At 38.4% G+C, this 20,107-nt stretch overlaps 2 protein-coding genes across 2 annotated transcripts; both read right to left on the bottom strand.

Annotated features, from left to right (window-relative positions):
- Positions 1-694: 694 nt before the first annotated feature.
- LOC118799410 (transforming protein RhoA-like) lies at positions 695-7,096 on the bottom strand. The gene is made up of 5 exons (XM_036559255.1): positions 6,998-7,096; positions 5,001-5,158; positions 3,765-3,885; positions 2,361-2,491; positions 695-1,373 (listed from the first exon to the last, which is right to left on the bottom strand). Exons 2-5 carry the CDS (start codon positions 5,154-5,156, stop codon positions 1,200-1,202), a joined length of 582 nt encoding a protein of 193 aa, XP_036415148.1. The 5' UTR covers positions 5,157-5,158; positions 6,998-7,096; the 3' UTR covers positions 695-1,199.
- Positions 7,097-11,418: 4,322 nt separating this feature from the next.
- On the bottom strand, positions 11,419-12,372 carry LOC118799409 (olfactory receptor class A-like protein 1). Its single transcript, XM_036559254.1, has one exon. It carries the CDS (start codon positions 12,370-12,372, stop codon positions 11,419-11,421), a length of 954 nt encoding a protein of 317 aa, XP_036415147.1.
- Positions 12,373-20,107: the final 7,735 nt, after the last annotated feature.

The raw sequence follows: 20,107 nt of genomic DNA, 5'->3' as shown, positions 1-20,107 counted from the left end.
CTGGTTCAATCCCTGAGCTGACAGTACGTGACTGAGGTGCCCTTAAGTAAGACACCTAACCCCCAACTGCTCCCCGGGCGCTGTGGATAGGGCTGCTCACCGCCCCCTAGTATGTGCGTGTTCACTAGTGTGTATGTGGTGTTTCAAGCATGGATGGGTCAAAATGCGGAGGTGAAATTTCCCCACTGTGGGACTAATAAGGGTCACTTAACTTAAAGAAAATGGTGGTCAATTTAGTTGAATGTAACCTGAAAGTAAATTAAGTATCTACAAAGCATCTAAAGTGGACCACGCAAATAAAGTGTTGCCAAAAAAATCCTTAGGATGGAAACGTAGCGCAAATCTCACCGACTGTTTTTGGGTTTTCAGTACAGTTCTTGTGTGGCGTAAGTGAAAATGGTTGTTTTCTTTTCTTTTGTGTGGTGTAAAAAAACAGTTCTCTATTTAATCTGTTTTTGAGGTCAACTTGAATGTTAAAATATCCACTTCTCCCGTCTTTTAAGTTCTTTTTAAACAAATAAAAGCCAAAGCTTTTTCTTACAATCTCAAACATTGCCTGCTGAATAATTTCCTGCTCAGCGTCTTTATGAAAGTTGCTTCAAAGCAGTAATTCAACAGCCACAAGCTTCTTAAAAAGGTTTTTTTTTTAATACACAAAGATACCAAATTAGGTTCCTGTTTGTTTTGAAAGAAAAAAAACACCAAAGAAAAAAGAGAGTTTCAAGTCTTGTCCAAGTGTATGCATTCCAGAAAACACACAGACGCGCGTATGTTTTCTGTATTGCACGTTGGTCCTGATCATCTTTTTCGTCTTCATTGCATATTTGAAATCCGAAATAACTGCATGGGCTAAAGGTCACAGTGAATGACAAAATGCACCAATACGAGTAGCTCGGTTAAGCAGACACGACTCGGAACGTCAACTGGCAGACCCATTTTACCGATGGCTCGGCGCAAGTTAATATGGCAAATTCAATTATGTGTAAGGTACAATAAACGGCATTGCTCCTTATTCTGCCTCTTTAAATACTGACAAAAAAAAAACTTCCATATAACTAGTTGTACTGGTTTTAAAAGACGTTAAAATAAAAAGCGGTTTACATTTGAGCACAGTCATTTCAGGCCGAGGAACCGGGAGGGGGACTGGCACTCCCCCTTCCTTCCTCTCCCCCACAGAATGAGCGTAGAGTCCTGTCCGTTTACAGTAGGAGGCATTTAGTGCCCTTCTTGCCCTTTCTGGCCTGCAGCGCCGCCCTGGTGGCCATTTCAAACACCTCCCTCACTCCGTCCTTCGTCTTGGCGGAGCACTCCATGTATCCAAAGGCGTAGATCCGGTTGGCCATGTCTCTGCCCTCTTCTGGTTTGACGGGCTCCTGCAGAGAAGAGCAGCGGAAATTTTGAAGTCAGCGTGAACGAGAAATTATTATTAATTCTCTTTCTGTGCTGTGATTTGTGTATTTGAGTGTAAAAATTAAGGCAGGGTCTCTGAGCTAGCTGAGCGTTTTCTCTCCATCAGAGGTGGAGGAGGTGAAACGATGTTTTTGGTTAACATTTTGCCCCGCCCACTGTGACATCAATAAGAATCTGAAGATATATTAAAGGCAGTGGCAAAAGTCACTATATTTGATGGAAGAAATTTTTTTTCTCTTTTAAATGATGATTGATCAAACCAGGAATGTGAACTAAAAATAATAATAATAATCATAATAATAATAATAACAACAACAACTCTTATTTATATAGTACAGAAATAAGCAATATACTGTCACGTAACATGATAGAGGGGGAAAAACACTATGATAATTCTAGTTTCTGCTAGCATCCCTATGGCCTTTCTAATTGTATGTGAGCACCAAGCTAACACTGTTGCATATTCTAGATTTAACGTTTTGACCATTCTAGATTAAACACAAACATTTGAATCTTGTAAAAAAACATTCTACATGTTTTATCTGATGCAGTTTTACAGTAAAGGGGTTTTCATTTCTGTTAAAGCGCTTTCTGTACGGCTAATATTTACAATCATGTGTAACGCTGGTCAGTCCTGTTTTAGTAGAGAGCAATACATCCCCATCAGAAAAGCTATGAGAGTTTATAAGGCATTATTTTAGCTTAGAGTAGCAGCACTCAGGAAGCAACAGCTAATAACCTTTATTAAAGCATTTATTATTTACTAACTTTATTACTGCTAATTTAGAGATCAGCCCTGGCTTTATCTATCTATTCTATATCTACCTTTAATGTCAAACGTGCTTTATCAAAGTTTAGGTCCGGCACTCTCACAGGTCAGTCAGTCCAGATTTATTAAAAGTTAAACAGCTAACTGAATCAACCAGCTGTGAGGGTCTCCATCATCGTACCTGCTTCATCTTAGCCAGCTCACGCCGGGTGTGCTCGTCGTTACGCAGGTCCTTCTTGTTGCCCACCAGGATGATGGGGACGTTGGGGCAGAAGTGTTTCACCTCAGGAGTCCATTTTTCTGGAATGTTCTCTGTACAGGAAAACAAATGTACAAGGTTTTTTTATTAAAGAATAATTTACTAATCAAAAATGTTATCTGGCTGAGAATCGCTGCTTCACTGCGGTGAAAATCTATGACCTCACAAATTTCATCAAAGCTCAAAAAATTATATATATCTAAAACACAACAGCAAAATGCATTGAATTACAAAGGATGTAGCAGCAGAACAGCTGAATATAGATAAGGGAAACAAAATACGCTTTTTTGGGGGCTTTATTTTTGACAATTTCCTGAAATTTTATTTCGGCCACAGAATATGTGCATAATTTATTTAATACTAATATTTAACACACACACACTTTCTACACCGCTTATCCTTCTGGGTTGTGGAAGCCAGGAAACCCCCTGGACAGGATGCCAGTCCGTCACAGGGCAGACAGACAGACAGACACACACTCACACCTAGGGGCAATTTAGCATTCAAGTCCAAGTGGCCTGACTGCATGTCTTTGGACTGTGGGAGGAAACCCACACAGACTCAGGAACAAACTACACAAAAAAAAAATTATAAAAAGAAATAAAGAACTACAAAAACTGTTATATTAATAATAAAGCTGGCACCACTTATTGATTTATCTGTAATTATCAATAACATCTGTCAAACAACAGCTTTAGAATAAATGTAGTATTTAAGTGTGGAAGTATTTTTGTATTAATTTTAGTTGCCTGTTCAGTCGTGAAAAACAGCAACTGTTCAAGATACGCTGGATGTTGAGGTATAAAATATTGTCTGGTTTTAAAAATGTATGTTGATATTGATGATTCTACCCTGATTGACATAATAATAATAATAATAATAATTATTATTATTATTATTGTTATTATTATTATTATCCATCATCTAAACCGCTTATCCTTCTGGGTCGCGGTGGGGTGCTGGAGCCTATCCCAGCTGTCATTGGGTGGAAGGCAGGATACACCCTGGACAGGTCGCCAGTCCATCGCAGGGCAGACAGACAGACATACACAGTCACACACTCACACCTAGGGGCAATTCAGCATGTCCAATCAGCCTGACTGCATGTTTTTGGACCGTGGGAGGAAACCGGAGTACCCGGAGGAAACCCACGCAGACACGAGGAGAACATGCAAACTCCACACAGAAACGACCCTGGTCACCCGGCCGGGAATCGAACCCAGGCCCTTCTTGCTGTGAGGCAACAGCGCTGCCCACTGCGCCACCGTGCCGCCCACATATTATTATTATTATTATTATTATTATAATTATTATTAATGCACTCACCAAGACTGTCGGGGCTGTCGATCGAGAAGCACATCAGGATGACGTCAGTGTCTGGGTAGGAGAGCGGACGAAGCCTATCATAGTCCTCCTGGCCGGCTGTATCCCACAGGGCCAGCTCAACCTGACCACAACGCACAAAACAGTTAACAGACAACGTAGCAAACGCAGTTTCCCCAAAATTACTCTAACTTTCTGAATAACTGGCAGAAAGCAGTGAAGGTGAAGAAAGTAACTCAGAGCTGAAGTCAGAGCCAATACAGTTCAAGACAAGGCACCATACAGGTGACTGCGTTACTGGCTGCCCTAAAACATAAAATTATTCATTAATTTATTTTATGCATTTCTACTTAGGGTTGGAAAATGAAAAAGTAGACCCAAAAAATAAAAATAAATAAAAATAAAAATCACAGGTGAATAATTCCAAATAACTGGAACCAACCAGTTGCTGATTAAAATGTTAAAGTCACACATTTTTTGCTTTGCACAGTTTTGCTTTTACTAAAAAAAAAATAACACACTGAAGTAGTGACAGAGTGGATTATTTCATGCTAAACTGGCTGCCACTCTCCCTGGTATCAAGGTTAGACCTCATAATGTCAGCAAATAACATGATTTTTCTGTGAATACCGCAAAATTTCATTAAAAAAAAATTCACTCTTTATTTTATGTGATGGAGCAAACATTTTAAGCCTGACACACCCTGTTAAACACACCAACATACAAAATCATACTTACTGTATTATTAATACTTACTGTATTAATGTTATTTGTATTTATTCTCATATTAGTGAGACAGTGCCCAGATACAGGCAAATACAAAGCATACAAACATAGAAATAGCTTTTTAATTCTTATGTGATTCTTATTTTCTCATGAGCCTAAAATTTTTACACAGTACTATACATACAAAAATATTCATGCACTATTTTAATGATGCAAAAAAAGGCTTAAAAAACCAAAAAAATGTTTTGTTTCTTGCCACATAAAACCCCGCGCACTCAAATGGCACGTTTACATGGAATGATTAAAATAAAAAAAATAATAAATGGTGTGGTGTGACTTTAATATAACACCATAATCTTCATAGAAATTTCTTGGGGAAGTAAGACAGGATTACGCATGATCCAAAACCAACTTCCAGGAACACAGAACTGGGTTAACTACCAGTTTAGTAGTCCTGTGTTCCTCTTTTTGGCGTGAGACGACCTGGAATGAGATTAACTTGTCTCACTTTACCTGTTTTCCATCCACTTCAATGTCGGCCACGTAGTTTTCAAACACTGTAGGCACATAGACCTCGGGGAACTGGTCTTTGCTGAAGACGATGAGGAGACAGGTCTTTCCGCAAGCCCCATCTCCGACTATCACCAGCTTCTTACGGATTGCTGCCATTTCTAAAGTAAAAGGAACAAACCACACATCAGTAAAGCCGATTCTCAAACAAACATACTGTAGACAACAGAGCATATATTAGTGATAAATTATGTCACAATATAATACCGGATGCTTTTCTGGACATATTCTGGATATTCTAGTACTTGAACACTCTTCAAGATAGTTCTTCGAAGGTTCTTCAGTAAAGACCCCTTTAGTGGTTCTGCTGCTGTTACAAGCTTGACATTGTAACAACAGCAACATTTTTTGTGTTACAGAGATATACAACATATTCTTCATCAATCTGAGGAAAGCTTTCACCATGTGAAGAACCATTTACGCATGCAAATGGTCGAGTGTCCAAAGTTCTACAGAGAAGCACTGACCAACTGCATATAAACAGAGCACAATTAGTCCAGTTTAACTGGATTTAGTGCAACACAGTAAAGAATAATACAAATATTAAATAAAAAAATTACGCCAAACATTAAATACTCAGCTGACAGAGAGCATTAGAAGAGCCCAGACACTGGACACTTTTAAATCCAGGCTTAAAACGTTCCTATTTGAGCAGCTTTTAGCTCAGTTTAAAACACTGTTAGCTCTGCTGTAACGGCACTCTATTATCCTTATGTCCTAATCTTAACTTTTAATGTAATGTTTATTGATTATCTTTTAAATCTATTGTTTATAATCAGGTTTTAATTATGTTTTTTCAATGTCTATTTGCATTTTCAATTTTAATGATCTTTGTATTTTCTCATTTGTATGAGAAATGATCACAGTGTATGAAAGGAGCTATACAAATAAACTTGCCTTACCTATGTGTCTATATATACACACAGACACATATGTATATGTACACGTACACACACACACACATCCATATATACATATACATACATAAATACACATATATTACACAGTCAGCAGAAAATGTGAAATTGTGACAGCTGTACTGAGAAATTAAGGTCAACCTAGCAGTGCTGTGCAGTGTCTTGTTTATAAAGCCAACTAAATGACAGGCCAAACCCAAACAGTCAATCGGCTAACCTTAGTTTACAGATATATACTGGCTTCCACTCCTCTGTGGACAAACTAACCAGGTCAACTTATCAGACAACATTATCTTCACAGATTAAAGCGAAAATATACAACTACTGCTAAAAATCTGGCACATATCACGCTGGACAGCTTACCTCACATTAACTCATCATATGATTAGCAGACTAACGCGAAAGGAAAGCGTCAGATAACGCCAGTTAACCTAAAATAGCACATCTTATACAATTAACTAACTTTATCACGCTCTCTAAAACGTAAACAAACTCTGAAAAAGCTGGAATGCTAGCAGGTTATCTTCCCAGTTTGTGAAAGTAAGCGGTGCCCTGGCTGCGAGGCCGAAGTTGGCTTCCTATTCGAATTTTCCCGTTCCACCTTAAATGGGCAGCAGTTACGTTCTGGCGCCCGAGGCAGACAGACTGTAAACTGCTGCACTGTTTAAGGTGGAACGGGGAAATTCGAATAGGAAGCCAACTTCGGCCTCACAGTCAGTGTCGCTTACTTTTTGAGGCTGAACGTTAAACGTGGAATGGAAAATTCGAACAGGAAGCTGGAGAACAATAATAATAACCTGACTTCAGCGCCGCAGCCAGACTGAGAGCTGTTTAGCTTAGCTGCTTTAGCTTAGCACCAGTTACTCATCGGCTTCATAAGCGGAAGTCTGGCTTTAAGACCGAAAATGGTCGATTTGCCGCGAATAAAACTCCCGTTTTTAGAGCTGTGCGCGGACACAGTGGTGCGAACATCTAAAACAGCGTTTCGAAGCGACGGATGAGGGAAAGAAATCATGTTTTTACCTTTGTGTTTGACGCTCAGCGAGTTTTTTTCCGGTCTCCCACCCTAAAGGCTAATCTGCGTCCTCTGCCCGATTTGCACCGCGCGTGCGCACAAGCTTGGCGCATGCGTACGCAGCTCAAGGTCCCCCCCCCCGCCAAAAGTACACAAAATCATAGAAACGACCGCATCAATAGAAAAAGCACAACCAAACAAAACAAAACAACATCTTAAATAAATGTTAACAATAATAGTAATGATAATAATAAAGATACAAAACAAAGACCAGTTTAAAACACTGTTAGCTCTGCTGCACTTAAGTCCTGTAACGGCACTCTATTATCCTTATATCCTAATCTTAACTTTTAATGTAATGTTTATTTGATTCTCTTTTAAATCTATTGTTTATAATCAGGTTTTAATTATGTTTTTTCAACGTCTATTTGCATTTTCAATTTTAATGATCTTTGTATTTTCTCATTTGTATGAGAAATGATCACAGTGTATGAAAGGAGCTATACAAATAAACTTGCCTTACCTATATGTGTCTATATATATATATATATATATATATATATATATATATATATATATATATATATATATAGCACAACCAAACAATACAAAACAACATCTTAAATAAATATTAACAATAATAGTAATGATAATAATAATGATACCAAACAAAGACCTTTACCTTTATTCTACTTTGCAAAACTCTTTTAGGAATAGACTCTGTCTTCACAGCTTTGTGGTCAGTGACTCTCACGACTGATCAATAAAAGAATCTGTAAAGAACACTTTCAGGTGGGGTTTCATGCTGTGAAAGGCTGTTTCTGCCACTGGAAAAAAATCGTAGTCATAGTAATGAGAAAGTCTTCCATAATTATGACGTAGCATCTCATAATTATGACTTCGTATCTCATAATAATGACTTACTATTTCATAATAATGAGAATACTTTCTTACAATTATGAGAAAGTAAGTCATAATTATGAGATTGAATCCCATTATTGTGAGATAGTAAGTCATAATTATGAGAAGCCAAGTCATAACTATGAGATATTAAGTCATAATTATGAGATTAAATTTCATTATTATGAAAAAACAAGTCATGATTATGAGATACCAAATTATAATTATGAGATTGAGTCTCAGTGTTATGAGATACTAAGTCATAATTATGAGAAGGTTAGTCATACTCATGAGATACCAAATCATAATTATGAGATTGAATTCAAGTATTATGAGATACTAAGTCATAACTATGAGAAGGTCATAATTATGAGATATCAAATCATAATTATGAGATTGAATCCTAGTATTATGAGATACTAATTCATAATTATAAGATGCTAAGTTACAATTATGAGACAACAGGTCATAGTTATGAGAATAAATCCCGTTATTATGAGATAGTAAGTCATAATTATTAGATGTTAAATCATAATTATGAGATACTAAGTGACAATTTCGCATTGATTACAAAATTCTTTTACTGACATATGAAGCTCTAAACGGATATCTCTTATACTATGAACCATCACGCCTCTTTAGATCACAAGGTGCTGCTCACTATTAGTACCTAGAATGAATAAAGTTACATCAGGGGGACAGCTTCTCATACAAAGCCCCCCAGTCTTCCCTGTTAGATAAAAAGTGCAGATCTGGGGGTTCATGGTCATGGAGTATTATGGTAAACTGGGAGTGCTGGTGCCGTCGTCCCGCTGCTTACGCGCTCACTCAGGTTTGCTGATGGTGGAGTGGAGGGGCGCCGACATCTCAGGGAGCCTCATGACTCTGTTACCTTTCTGGTTTCTCCCTCTTAGTGAGGCTGTATTAACTTGACCTGCTGGAGCCTCTGCTGCCCTGTTACACTGTAATCTGTGATCAGTCTCTCTTTACAGAACTGACTCTCTGTGTGTTTTCTTTGCCGAGTTGAACAGCTGCCCATCCTGTGGGTCTGATGCTGTTCTTCGTTTGCCTTGACCAGGTGCCACTGCTCCCCCGCTTTCTGGACCAGGTTGACCACCATGAAGCTTCCTGCTGAACAATGCTGTGCAAACCTCACCTGTATGAACTGACCCTCCTGATGATGGTGCTGCTACAAAGACTCAAACTATTTAATCAGAGACATCGTTTCCCCTGCTTTCCCCTTTTCTGTATTTTAATATTTTACACTAATGTTTAAACCTTATTCTCTGCTCATTTTGCTCTTTTGTTACTGTTTTGATATCCTGTGTCAACCAGAGGAGGATGGGTTGCCCTTTTGAGTCTTGGGTCCTCTCAGTGTCTCTTCCTCTTGCTCTTAGCGACGCTCATGGGGGCTCAGACCCGGATTTTTCTGTAAAGCTGCTTTGTGACAGCACCTGTTGTAAAAAGCGCTTTATAAATAAACTTTGAATTGACTTTTTCTTATAATTATAAAACAGTATCTCATTAAAATGATTGTGACATAATTATGTCTTGGTATCTCATAATTATGACTTACTTTCTCATAATTCACAACAAATTTCTCATAATAGTGAGATAGTAAGTTATTATTATGACATATTAAGTCATAATTGTGATAAACTCTCATTATTACGATTCATTAAGAGATATTAAGTCATAATTATGAGAAATTGTCTCATTATTTTAAGATAGAACGTAATTATTATGAGATATTGTCATAATTGTGAGAAACTCCCTCATTATTATGACTCTTTATGAGATATTAAGTCATAATCATGAGAAATGGTCTCATTATTTTGAGATAGTAAATAATTATTATAAGATATTAAGTCATAATTATGGGAAACCCTTTCTCATTATTATGACTTACTAAATGGCTTTATATTTTTCTCCAGTGGCAGAAACAGGTTTCTGTTTCCTACACATCACCCTGGCTTTATTAATGTGATATTTTCCCAATTAGATAAGTGACTGTAATATATATATTTTAAAGATCTTTATTGCACGTGTTATAGATCAGATATAAAGCCATGAGCCCTTGGAGCTCTAAAAGTTTGTAGAAAGCTGGAAGCAACAGTGAGATATCTTTCTGAAAGCTTTTAGCGTATGAGCACTTATAAAACCAATGACATAATGATTCTGATTCCATAGAACAAAAAGGGCCCAGCTGCCTGATCTGCACCCCGCATACCGTCTATTTACAACAGTGTATTAGCAGATTAGCTGGGGGTGATTAATGCTAAATCCACTATATAAGCAGTTTCACTCTCCTTCCTAGTTTAATGCAGGGCTCTGTGAGGCAAAATAGTCCCCACGGAAAACTTATTATTTCAGATTTTCCACTATTTTCCATCATCAACATTCCATATAAACTCAGAAGACTCGTGTAGGTTCACTGGTGGTTCTGGATAGTAAATAAAATGTCTATATTTGTGTTGTAGTCATGGCGATCCCTGGTTCCTATCACCACCACTGTAAAGACATCTGAACCATTTCACACCAAACCACTCTGAATCTCTCTGATTACATGATAATGATTTAATTACGCAGAAAATTAGAAATGTCAGTGGAATTCTCCTTCACGCTGCTCTGCTCACTAAAGCTGCTCAGCATCAGCTAATAATGGAACAAACAAGAGTCCCGTATTACCTGTTAGAAACATCTTTACATGTTGGATATTTGTCTTGCCAGAATAAATAAAAAAAGAACATTTTGTGAGACTCTTATTTTAAAACATGGTCTAAATGGTGGACATTTTGTACACATATACAGTTTGAGTCACTCTGTTCGGAGAGAAGCCTTTTTTATTTAATATCTTTTAAGAGATTACAAAAAACTCACATTTGGGGAACATACAGTAAAGATAAACAAGCTAAGATGTCAGAAGGAGTTTAACAACAAGTTTTAAAGGCCTTGACATGTTGTTGATCAACGTGTAAAGGGACTCGATATAAAAACAAAAATACTTGAAATTAGACTTTAGAGCTCCTGCTTTATGAATATGAAGTTTCCCAGAAAACAAAGCAATATTACAGCATTATCAAAGTCAGTGGGAATTGTTTGAGATTCTAAAATTAAAGCCATGTTGTCAGATACATAAAAATTATAAAACAAAAATTTCCATCAAAAATTTTCTTTAGAGCGAGGAGAGTTGCCAATTAAACATTGAATTGTCACAAACCCTGAATTATGCAGAAATAAAATGCTGCTGTTGGAAGAAAACCTTGTATCTCCAAAATAAGAACTTTACGGGAGAAGGAAAAAACATACTTTACGTTTAATGTAAGTCGATGGAACCAGACATTTTTCCAAGTCATTTTGGGTCGTTTCTTTTGGTCCATTCCTCATAAAATTTTTCAAAGGCTTTTTCAAATTATGTCAAAAACTGAAAAGGGGTTTTGTTCCGTCAGCAGCAAAAATAAAAAACGGTGATATTCCGTTTTAGAGTGCTAACATATATCAAATCAGTAGTATTTCTAGAAACAGATTTTTATTTAAGATTACTTTTGTCAGTTGATTCCTCAGCAGATTCCTGCTTGTGTTCACCGGCCGCGCACACCATCCTCTCCTTCAGCTTCTTGTTGGAGCTGATCATGAGGAACGGGCTTAGCGTAGCGTAGCAGGACGAGAAAAACACCCTCATGTCCGCCACTACGCCCGGCACCTGGGCCACGGTCAGCATGTAAATCCAGATCACGTTGTCTATGCCGAAAAACACGGCGTAAAGGACCACTAGCATGACCACAGTCTTAGCCGCCCGCATTTCCATGGAACTTCCCTGGGAACGGCGGATGGCCCTCACCTGCTTGCTGTGTTTGTGCAAAAGGACCAGGATGTACCCGCTGGAGCCCAGCAAGAGGCCTACGAAGGCGAAATCTCGTCCGGAAACGGCCGCACCGTTGATCACGTAGGACAAATTGTCGCGGAAGTCAACATGACAGAAGCCCAGGTTGAGGGTGAACGCTGGGACGGTTCCATTACGAGGGGCTATAGAGAAAAATGGAGCTGCAATACAAACAGCCATGTTGAGCAGCCACAGACCTACGAAGGTGGGCACGACCAGCTGGGGCAGCCTGGCCTTCAGCTTAACCAACTGTGGCCCGGCCGCAGGAGCAATGGTCAGAGCCTGGAAGACGCTCAGCATGCAGGTCAGGCAGACGGAGAGCGCCCGACTGATTCGGTAAGCGTAAATGACCACTTTGCAGCCGGCGTCGTCCAGTAGGTGGCGCATGCCGAAGACGGTCATGGTCTGAGGGACTCCGCGGGTTAGCAGCAGCATCAGGTTAGCGAAGGCCAAGTGGGCCATGATTCTGTCCACGGGCTGCAGCCGCGGCTCCGCAAAGGCGATGTGGCTGTAGGCCGCCAGCACCAGCACGTTACCCATGATGCCCAGCCCCGTCTGCAAGAGGAAGGAGACGCCTTTGATGGTGATGCAAAGATCCATGGAGCCAAACCTGAGTGGAATGAGTACATATAAACATGTCAAATATGGCAATAAAGCAGTAAAATAATTTTTTAAAAAAGCTGACGCAAAGGAAATGAATACAATACAGAACGCACTTACAAGTATTATGCTAATACTGTTAGCATTAGCATTACATGAATGTAACACTGAAAAAGAAACACAATTGCAATATAACTTTCCTTTTTTTGATAAAAATAAAGAACATAAGTGTTATTTTTCAATATAAAGCCTCTGTTTAGCCTTTGACCACATTTTATTGCAAATGTTATGCAAATATTGTTAGCATTAGCAGTACATGGCAGATAAACCAGCTGAACACAGCGGAAAAAAAGGCAATTGCAATATAACTATGCTGTTTTTTGACACAATATACAATCAGGGCCATAGTTGTTCTTTATCTATGTACACAGTGAAGTTCCACCTCATTGTTTTGCACATATTTTGCAAATGTTGTTAGCATTAGCAATGCATGACAGATAAATCAACACAACAATGACAGAGACGATGCAATTGCAATATAATTATCCTATGTTTTGACTTGGTGTATAAAAAAGAACACAGTTGTACTTTTTCTACATGAAAAGGGTCGTAGTTGTTTATTATCTATGTACACAGTGAACTTCACCTCACTTTCTTGCAAGTATCATGCAAATACTGTTAGCATTAGCATTGCATGACAGATAAATCACTGTAACAGCGGCAAAGACAGTCCACTTACAATCCTGTTTATTTTACTTAGAATACAATAAAGAACATATTTGTTCTTTTTGTAAAAAGTTGGCCGTCTACCTCGCTTCACTGTAATAATTACATAAATATTGCTAGCATTAGCATTACGACAGATAAACCAACGTAATGCTGAGAAAGACAATACAGTTACAATATAAGTATCCTGGTTTTTTTTTGGCATGGTGTACAATACAGGACATACTGGTTCTTTCTCCTCATTGTCTCCTTAAGTATTATGCAAATGTTGTTAGCATTAGCATTGCATGAACCACTGTAACAGTGACAGTTCAGGTTCAGTATAATTATCCCGTTATTTGGACACAGTATAGAATAAAGAACATATTTTTTCCTTTTTATATTAAAATTGACCTTCTTTATTGTAAATATTATACAAATATTTCTAGCATTAGCAATGTGCCAGATATCCCAATGTAATGCTGAGAAAGACAATACAATTGCAATATAATGATCCTGTTTTTTGACATAGTGTATGATATGTTCTTCCAATGTTTTCTTTTTCTATATGCACTTTGACCTCACTTTATTACAAATGTTACGCAAATGTTGTTAGCATTAGCATTAGCATTACATGACAGACAAACCAATTTAACACCGAGAAAATGTTTATACTTCACAATTACAAGCAATGGTATCCAGTTACGTACCCAAAGCTTCTCGCTACAGCGGCCTACTCGCATCTGTAGGCGGCTTCGCAGGAGGGAAGTTTTCTGAATTTATATGGTCTACGGTTCCGCTGGGGGCTGCTCAGAGATCCACACAAACCGGGAAAAACACCAGAAGATTCAGAGTAACCACGGAAACGAAGGGCGGACGCACCTGCTCACCTTTTCAATTACCAATTTGCTGGGAAAACAACAAAGCTGTTGTTCATTTACTGCTTCTGTACGACATGCAGGACTCAAAAACACTGAGAAAACGTGAACATATTTCAGTTTAATGTCTATGGAAGGCGCTTTTTGTAGAGACTTCAGCAGAAAAATTGTATATTTTTACCAGCTTTTCTCCAGTTAACATACTTCCTTACCATTATTATACTACACAATGTTAACTGTCTCACAAAAACAATTTATTATAGGCTACAATATGATTATTTTACCATTTTTAATATATATATGGACTCTAAATTCTCTGACTGTGTCAGATTTGATGACTTTTTACTCTCATTATGTTCATAAATGGTAATTTTTCCCATCAAACTTTAGAAAATACATAGCTCTATTAACTCTCTGATGGCCTCGGCCTTGTTATTTCATTTATTTAACATCTAGCCTCAAAACTATTTTCAGTGATGTCGAGTAAAGTGTTTATTTTTTAGCATTGGTCCCCAGCGAACCCTGACATGTTAATTAGAAGAGCCTGTGGTCTCGGGGGTCCGAGCACTGAGTTGATTTCCCTCAGGTGTATTTCCAACCTTAATGGAAAACACGTCATTATACAGACAAGTCCACACACGCTGGCTTTCTTCTCCGGAGTTTCATTACATAGTTTTTTTAAAAGTTTACACTTACAGTACCAGTCAAAACACATCTGGACACGCCTACAGGGTGCTTAAACTGGGGTTTCGGAGGTGAGGGAGCCCTGTTTTCTCCACAAGTGCCAAAAATGTGGGAAGTTAATATTGTTTATGAAAAGTTACATAGAGTTTTCAGACTGTTATATGTTATATGGAGTTTTCAGATCATGAAAATGAAAGTCACTTTCTGTCTGTGTGGCATAAATAAATCAAATCATTCATTTGGCAGTTTTGAGTATTCCTTGTTTGTCAGTTTTGGCATCAATATTATTATATATTATTATATTATAAAATACTAAGAATCTTATAAAACAAATGGTTCTTTCCTGACAATGGTGAAAGTCTCATTTAAAGGTGCAGTGTGTAAGATTTGGGGGGCTCTATTAGCAGAAATTGAAAGTAGTACAGAATATACAAAAACCATAATTTTATTGGTGAGTAATCAGCTATGAATCGCTGTGTTCCCGTTAGTCTAGAACAAGCCTTTCATATCTACAGAGGGAGCGGTTCCTCTTCAACAGAGGCCGCCATGTTGCGCCGCCATGTTTCTACAGTAGCCCAGGACAAACCAAACACTGCCTCTAGAGGGCGCCTTTCACGCATTTTACGCTGAACCAGCAGCTTGAATTTGGTGGCGCTGTAGCTCCGGCTGGACGTAGAAAGAAGTAGAATCAGTGGTTGCTGCCGGTGCTGCTGATCATTTTGTGTTGTGAGAAGTTTGAGAACGCAAATTTTGACAAATGGAGGATCAGACTTATTATTTAGCACAAGAAAAAGTGAGAGAGGGCGAATCCTCACCGTCAAAGAAGAGAAAACATGAAGAAGCAAAATGAAATCAGGACAGACGACGGCAGAAAACCTGATACCCACCGTAGGTTCTACTGCACGCTTGGAAAGGGAGGGGTGAGGGAGGGGATTCAGCTGGTTGCAACCTGTAACTTCACCACTAGATGCCACTAAATCTCACACACTGCACCTTCAAGTCTTTAAACTGTCAAAATGAACTGTATCAAACAATTATACAACCTATGTGACATTAAGAACCGTTCCTGTCCTTTTTAACGTGAGGCTGCTGGTATCCAAAAGACTTGTGAGATGTTTCACTGCTGTGCGGCACTTTACTGCCAAAAGTTCACTGCTAGATCTAGAAATCTAGATTTCTGTGTATTAGAAAAGAAAACAATTTCTAATTTTAGTTAATTTGTTAATGCTTGATTTGTTTAAATTCTTCCTGAGGAGTTACTTCCTGAAACATGATTCACTAGTGGCTCTTTGAAAAGATTTGGTGGAGCTTCACAGACAAAACTGAGCAGAAATTCAAGCAAAAAACCAAAAAGAACGAACAAAAAAAAAAAAAACCAAACAAATAATTTAATCAATCATCATTTTTTTTATTATGAAAATGTTTGGCTCCAAAGGTTTGACTGCTACTGTACACTCTTAACAAATGTGGTTCTTCAAGGGTTCTTTAGCAAAAGCAATGGTTCTATTTATATGAGTATAGATTAGTTCTATACAGATGATGATCTATATGGTTCTCTGCACGGTGAAATGGTTCTTTAGATTGATGGAGAATGTTTTGTATATGGACCTACAGAACCTTTTTGAAAATGTTTCTATATAGCACCAAAAATGGTTCTTCTATTGTTATGATGTCGAGCTTGTATACAATAGAAGAACCTTTTCAGGTGCTATATAGAACCATACACAACATATCAATCTGAAGAACAATTTCACCATGCAAAGAACAATCCATGCAATGAAATTGTTCTATACAGAACTCATGGTTCTAAATAGAATCATTGTCTTTACTAAAGAACCCTTGAAGAACTGTCTTTCTAAGTGTATGAAGACTAAAACGTCCTCTGTATTTATTAATCTACTGTAAATAAACTGTATACAATGTTAATGAACTCTGCGTCCAGAGCACATCTGCACTGTTATTACAGAACTGAAAAACTGATTCTGTTACAGAGCAAAGATGTCAGAACGAAACCCTCTGATCTCCAGGGACTCGTTAGTGAAACCCAGATGAGGAGCATCACCGTCTGAACACGGTAATTAGATCATCAGTGAGGGATTAGGGCTCTAATGTTCGACAAATATCATGTTTTTAACATTCCCCATTGAGAGTTAGCTAACGCTAATGCTAAAAACATCGCAGAAGGCCTAGCAGAAGAGCCTCCAACTTTTAACGGTTCCAGCTCTAATCAGATTTTTATACTAAGAATTATCAACCCAGAAGATGAATATTAATCTGAATATTAATAATAGACTCACAGTACTGATATGACGTGTAAATCTGGGTGATTTCCAGCTTATTAAGTTCAGGTTGCTAGCATCCTGTCAACTCAGTTCACCTCCTCTACACTGTAATAAAGGTTCTGTTCAGGTACATTTTTCGTTCATCAAGGTACAAACACTGTAAATGTTCCCTCAAAGGTACAACAGTGGTGTTAAGGTCTGATTGTGAACCTTAAACAAGTGTTTCCAGGTGAAAAGTTCGTATTTGTACCTTTTCATAACCGAATGTTTTAAACAGAACAGTAAAATAAAAGCCTGGAGGCGAGACGGGGTGTGTGGAGTCAGTACAGCTTAGAACATATCATTTCAGTGGATTATGGTTCAGTTATGTTCCCTGACTAAAGGGACTGAGATGGAGCCTTGAGGGAACCACCCCAGTGACCAGAGGGGCACTGCCCCAGAGAAAGCTTACTAAATTTTGTTCATCATCACACATTTGCCTCAAACTGTGTGGAGCTGTTCAGTATCTCTAATAGACTTGATTATGACTCTGTATGGCTTAAACATGAACTAAGGCATAGTTAACCCTGCTGAAAAAGGATTAAAACCTAATGGTTTTGCTTTCCAGTGGGAACTGGCTTAATCGTTTTTAATAAAGACCAACAGTTTCCTGTAGAACACCTTTAGATTCCATTAGGAAAGCATCAAATGCATTTAGAATCAGCCATTGGTTCCCTGTTCATCCATTAGGATCTTTCACACAGTGATATTAACCCATTAAAAAGCCAAAACACATTACAAAACCAACAGGAACCAACACAAACACATAATGGTTTCTATGGGTTTTTCAGCAGGGAAAATTCTGGTTTCATCGCTACTGGTTAGCTGTTTTTGTTCTGGTGGGGTTGGCATTCCATTAGAGCTCGTAACTCTAAAAAAAAACGGACCATCAGCTGGAAATGCCAACTTTTTCCAAGGTGTTCTTAACTGGAGTTCAGCATAGTCAAATCAACAGTACTGAAATATCGACTTTAAGTGATCTTAGCTTTAAATCAGTCGAAAACAGACACAGTGGTTGGTTAAATCTGTAACGCTGAGCATAAAGTCTGCTTCTTTGAGAAGGTAATACATCATGAAAGTTGCCTATCACTCATTTCCTGAACGTTAGCTGGCTAGCTTGTTGCTAACAATATGGAGCCGTCCCGCTATGTAGCTTGACCTTGTGGAGGTCGAAAATCTGAGCGCTGACTTTCCACTTCTGAGTTAAGCTGAACAAAAGCTTTATTACTTGTTAGCTACACACTTAAAAAAGATGCTTGTTTGAAGGGTTCTTAAGTAAAGGCAATGGTTCTATTTAGAACCATGAGTTCTATACAGAATCATTTGCATGCTTAAATGGTTCTTTGCATGGTGAAATGCTTCTTCTTCTATATAGAACCTTTTGGAAATAGCACCAAAAAGGGTTCTTCTATTGTTACAAGCTTCAAATCATCACAGAAAAACCCTTTTTGGTGCAAATATAGAAACACATTCTCCATCAATCTGAAGAACCGTTCCACCACACAAAGGACCATTTTAAGCATGAAATTATTCCATATAGTTCTAAATAGAACCACTGCTTTTATCAAAAAACAATCTTTTTTAATTGTCTACAGTGCCGTGAAAAAGTATTTGCCCTTCACCTGATTTCTTCTATATTTGCTAATTTGTCACATTAAAAGTTTCAGATCATTCAACTCATTTTAATATAAGATAAAGACGACACAAGTAAACGCAAAATGCAGCTTTTAAATGATCGCTCTATTTATTGAAGATCAAGATTTACTCAAAACCCATGTGAAAAAGTAATTGACCCTAAACCTAATAGGTAGTTATGCCATCCTTGGCAGTAACAACTGCAGTCAAATGTTTGCGATAACTTGCGATGAGTCTTGTACATCACTGTGGAGGAATTCTGGCCCACTCTTCTTTGCAGAATTGTTTTAATCCGGCTTCATTGGAGGGCATTTAAGATGGGATCAACTCAGGACTTTTACTCGGCCTCTCCAAAACCTTAATTTTGTTTCTTTTGAATCATGTCCTGCTGCATAAACCAACTGCGCTTGAGCTTTAGGTGACAAACTGACAAGTGGACATTTTCCTTCAGGACCTTCTGATAAAGAGCAGAATTCATGGTTTCATCAATTATGCCAAGTTGTCCAGGTCCTGCAGAAGCAACACAGTCCAGACCATCACACTACCACCAGCATGTTTCACTGTTGGTATGATGTTCTTATGGTGAACTGTGGTGTTCACTTTACGGCAGATGTAACGGGACCTGTGTCTTCCACCTTTGACTCATCAGTCCACAGAATATTGTCCCAAAAGTCTTGGGGATCATCTAGATGTTTTTTGGCAAATGCGAGACAAGCCTTTGTGTTCTTTTTGGTCAGCAGTGGTTTACACCTCACAGCTCTCCCATGCATGCCATTTTTGCCCAGTGACCTTCTAGCCTGCTTCACATTGCCAGACAGGTTCTATTTAAGTGATGTTAAGATTCAGCAGGTCTAGCAGTGATCATGAAATTGGGAAGGGAGCAAATACTTTTTCACAGCACTGTACATTAGCAAACTTCACCACTGTCAGTGGTGGTCAGTCAGGTGTAGATCATTCAGATAATGAGAGGCAGGTGGAGTTTGGGCTCAGTGGGGGTTCACTGGACCATGCAGTGCCTCAGACTCCCTGTGGTTCTGTCAGTGAAGAGTATAAGAGTGACAGGAGGGGTTCGGCGTTGGAGAGTCGGGGTGAGAAGAGACAGGACACACTCGGGCAGAGGGGTCTGCGGTGGTCTTCCTGCTTGGCGCCTCAGGTAAGAAATGAGAAGAAGCTCAGTATCTTCAGTATCTCTTATGTCTTGGTGTCGATCTGCTGTTTTAATACTGAATGAATTTGCTTGTGGTCCAGTTTGGGTGAACTCTCTGCTCAAACACTTAAACATGTGACTAACACCTGACTTAAATCAGGTGTCTGGGCAGGAAGAGTCAAGGATCATTTCGGGACCAGAACTGGACAACCTTGGACTAGCTGAATCGACTAAAGTATCCGTTTGTTTGGATAACAGTTTTCTTAATTTATGCAAACTGGTTTTGAAGTTTACTGTGAAATTTGTAGAATGTGAACTGTAAACTGTAGAAAGCATTTTTAGTTTGTTAGAATTTTTAGTTAGCT

Source organism: Colossoma macropomum, unplaced genomic scaffold (assembly GCF_904425465.1).
Source record: "Colossoma macropomum unplaced genomic scaffold, Colossoma_macropomum, whole genome shotgun sequence".
NCBI classification, from domain to species: domain Eukaryota; kingdom Metazoa; phylum Chordata; class Actinopteri; order Characiformes; family Serrasalmidae; genus Colossoma; species Colossoma macropomum.
Note: the sequence above shows the minus strand (reverse complement) of the source record. Positions and strands in the feature narration are given on the sequence as shown.

Coding starts and splice junctions, on each gene's coding strand:
- LOC118799410 (XM_036559255.1), bottom strand. CDS start 5,156: ATGGCAGCAATCCGTAAGAAGCTGGTGATAGTCGGAGATGGGGCTTGC. Junction 3,886..5,000: donor TTGAAGTGGATGGAAAACAG/GTAAAGTGAGAC, acceptor CGTTGTGGTCAG/GTTGAGCTGGCCCTGTGGGA. Junction 1,374..2,360: donor AGCTGGCTAAGATGAAGCAG/GTACGATGATGG, acceptor TCTTCTCTGCAG/GAGCCCGTCAAACCAGAAGA.
- LOC118799409 (XM_036559254.1), bottom strand. CDS start 12,372: ATGGATCTTTGCATCACCATCAAAGGCGTCTCCTTCCTCTTGCAGACG.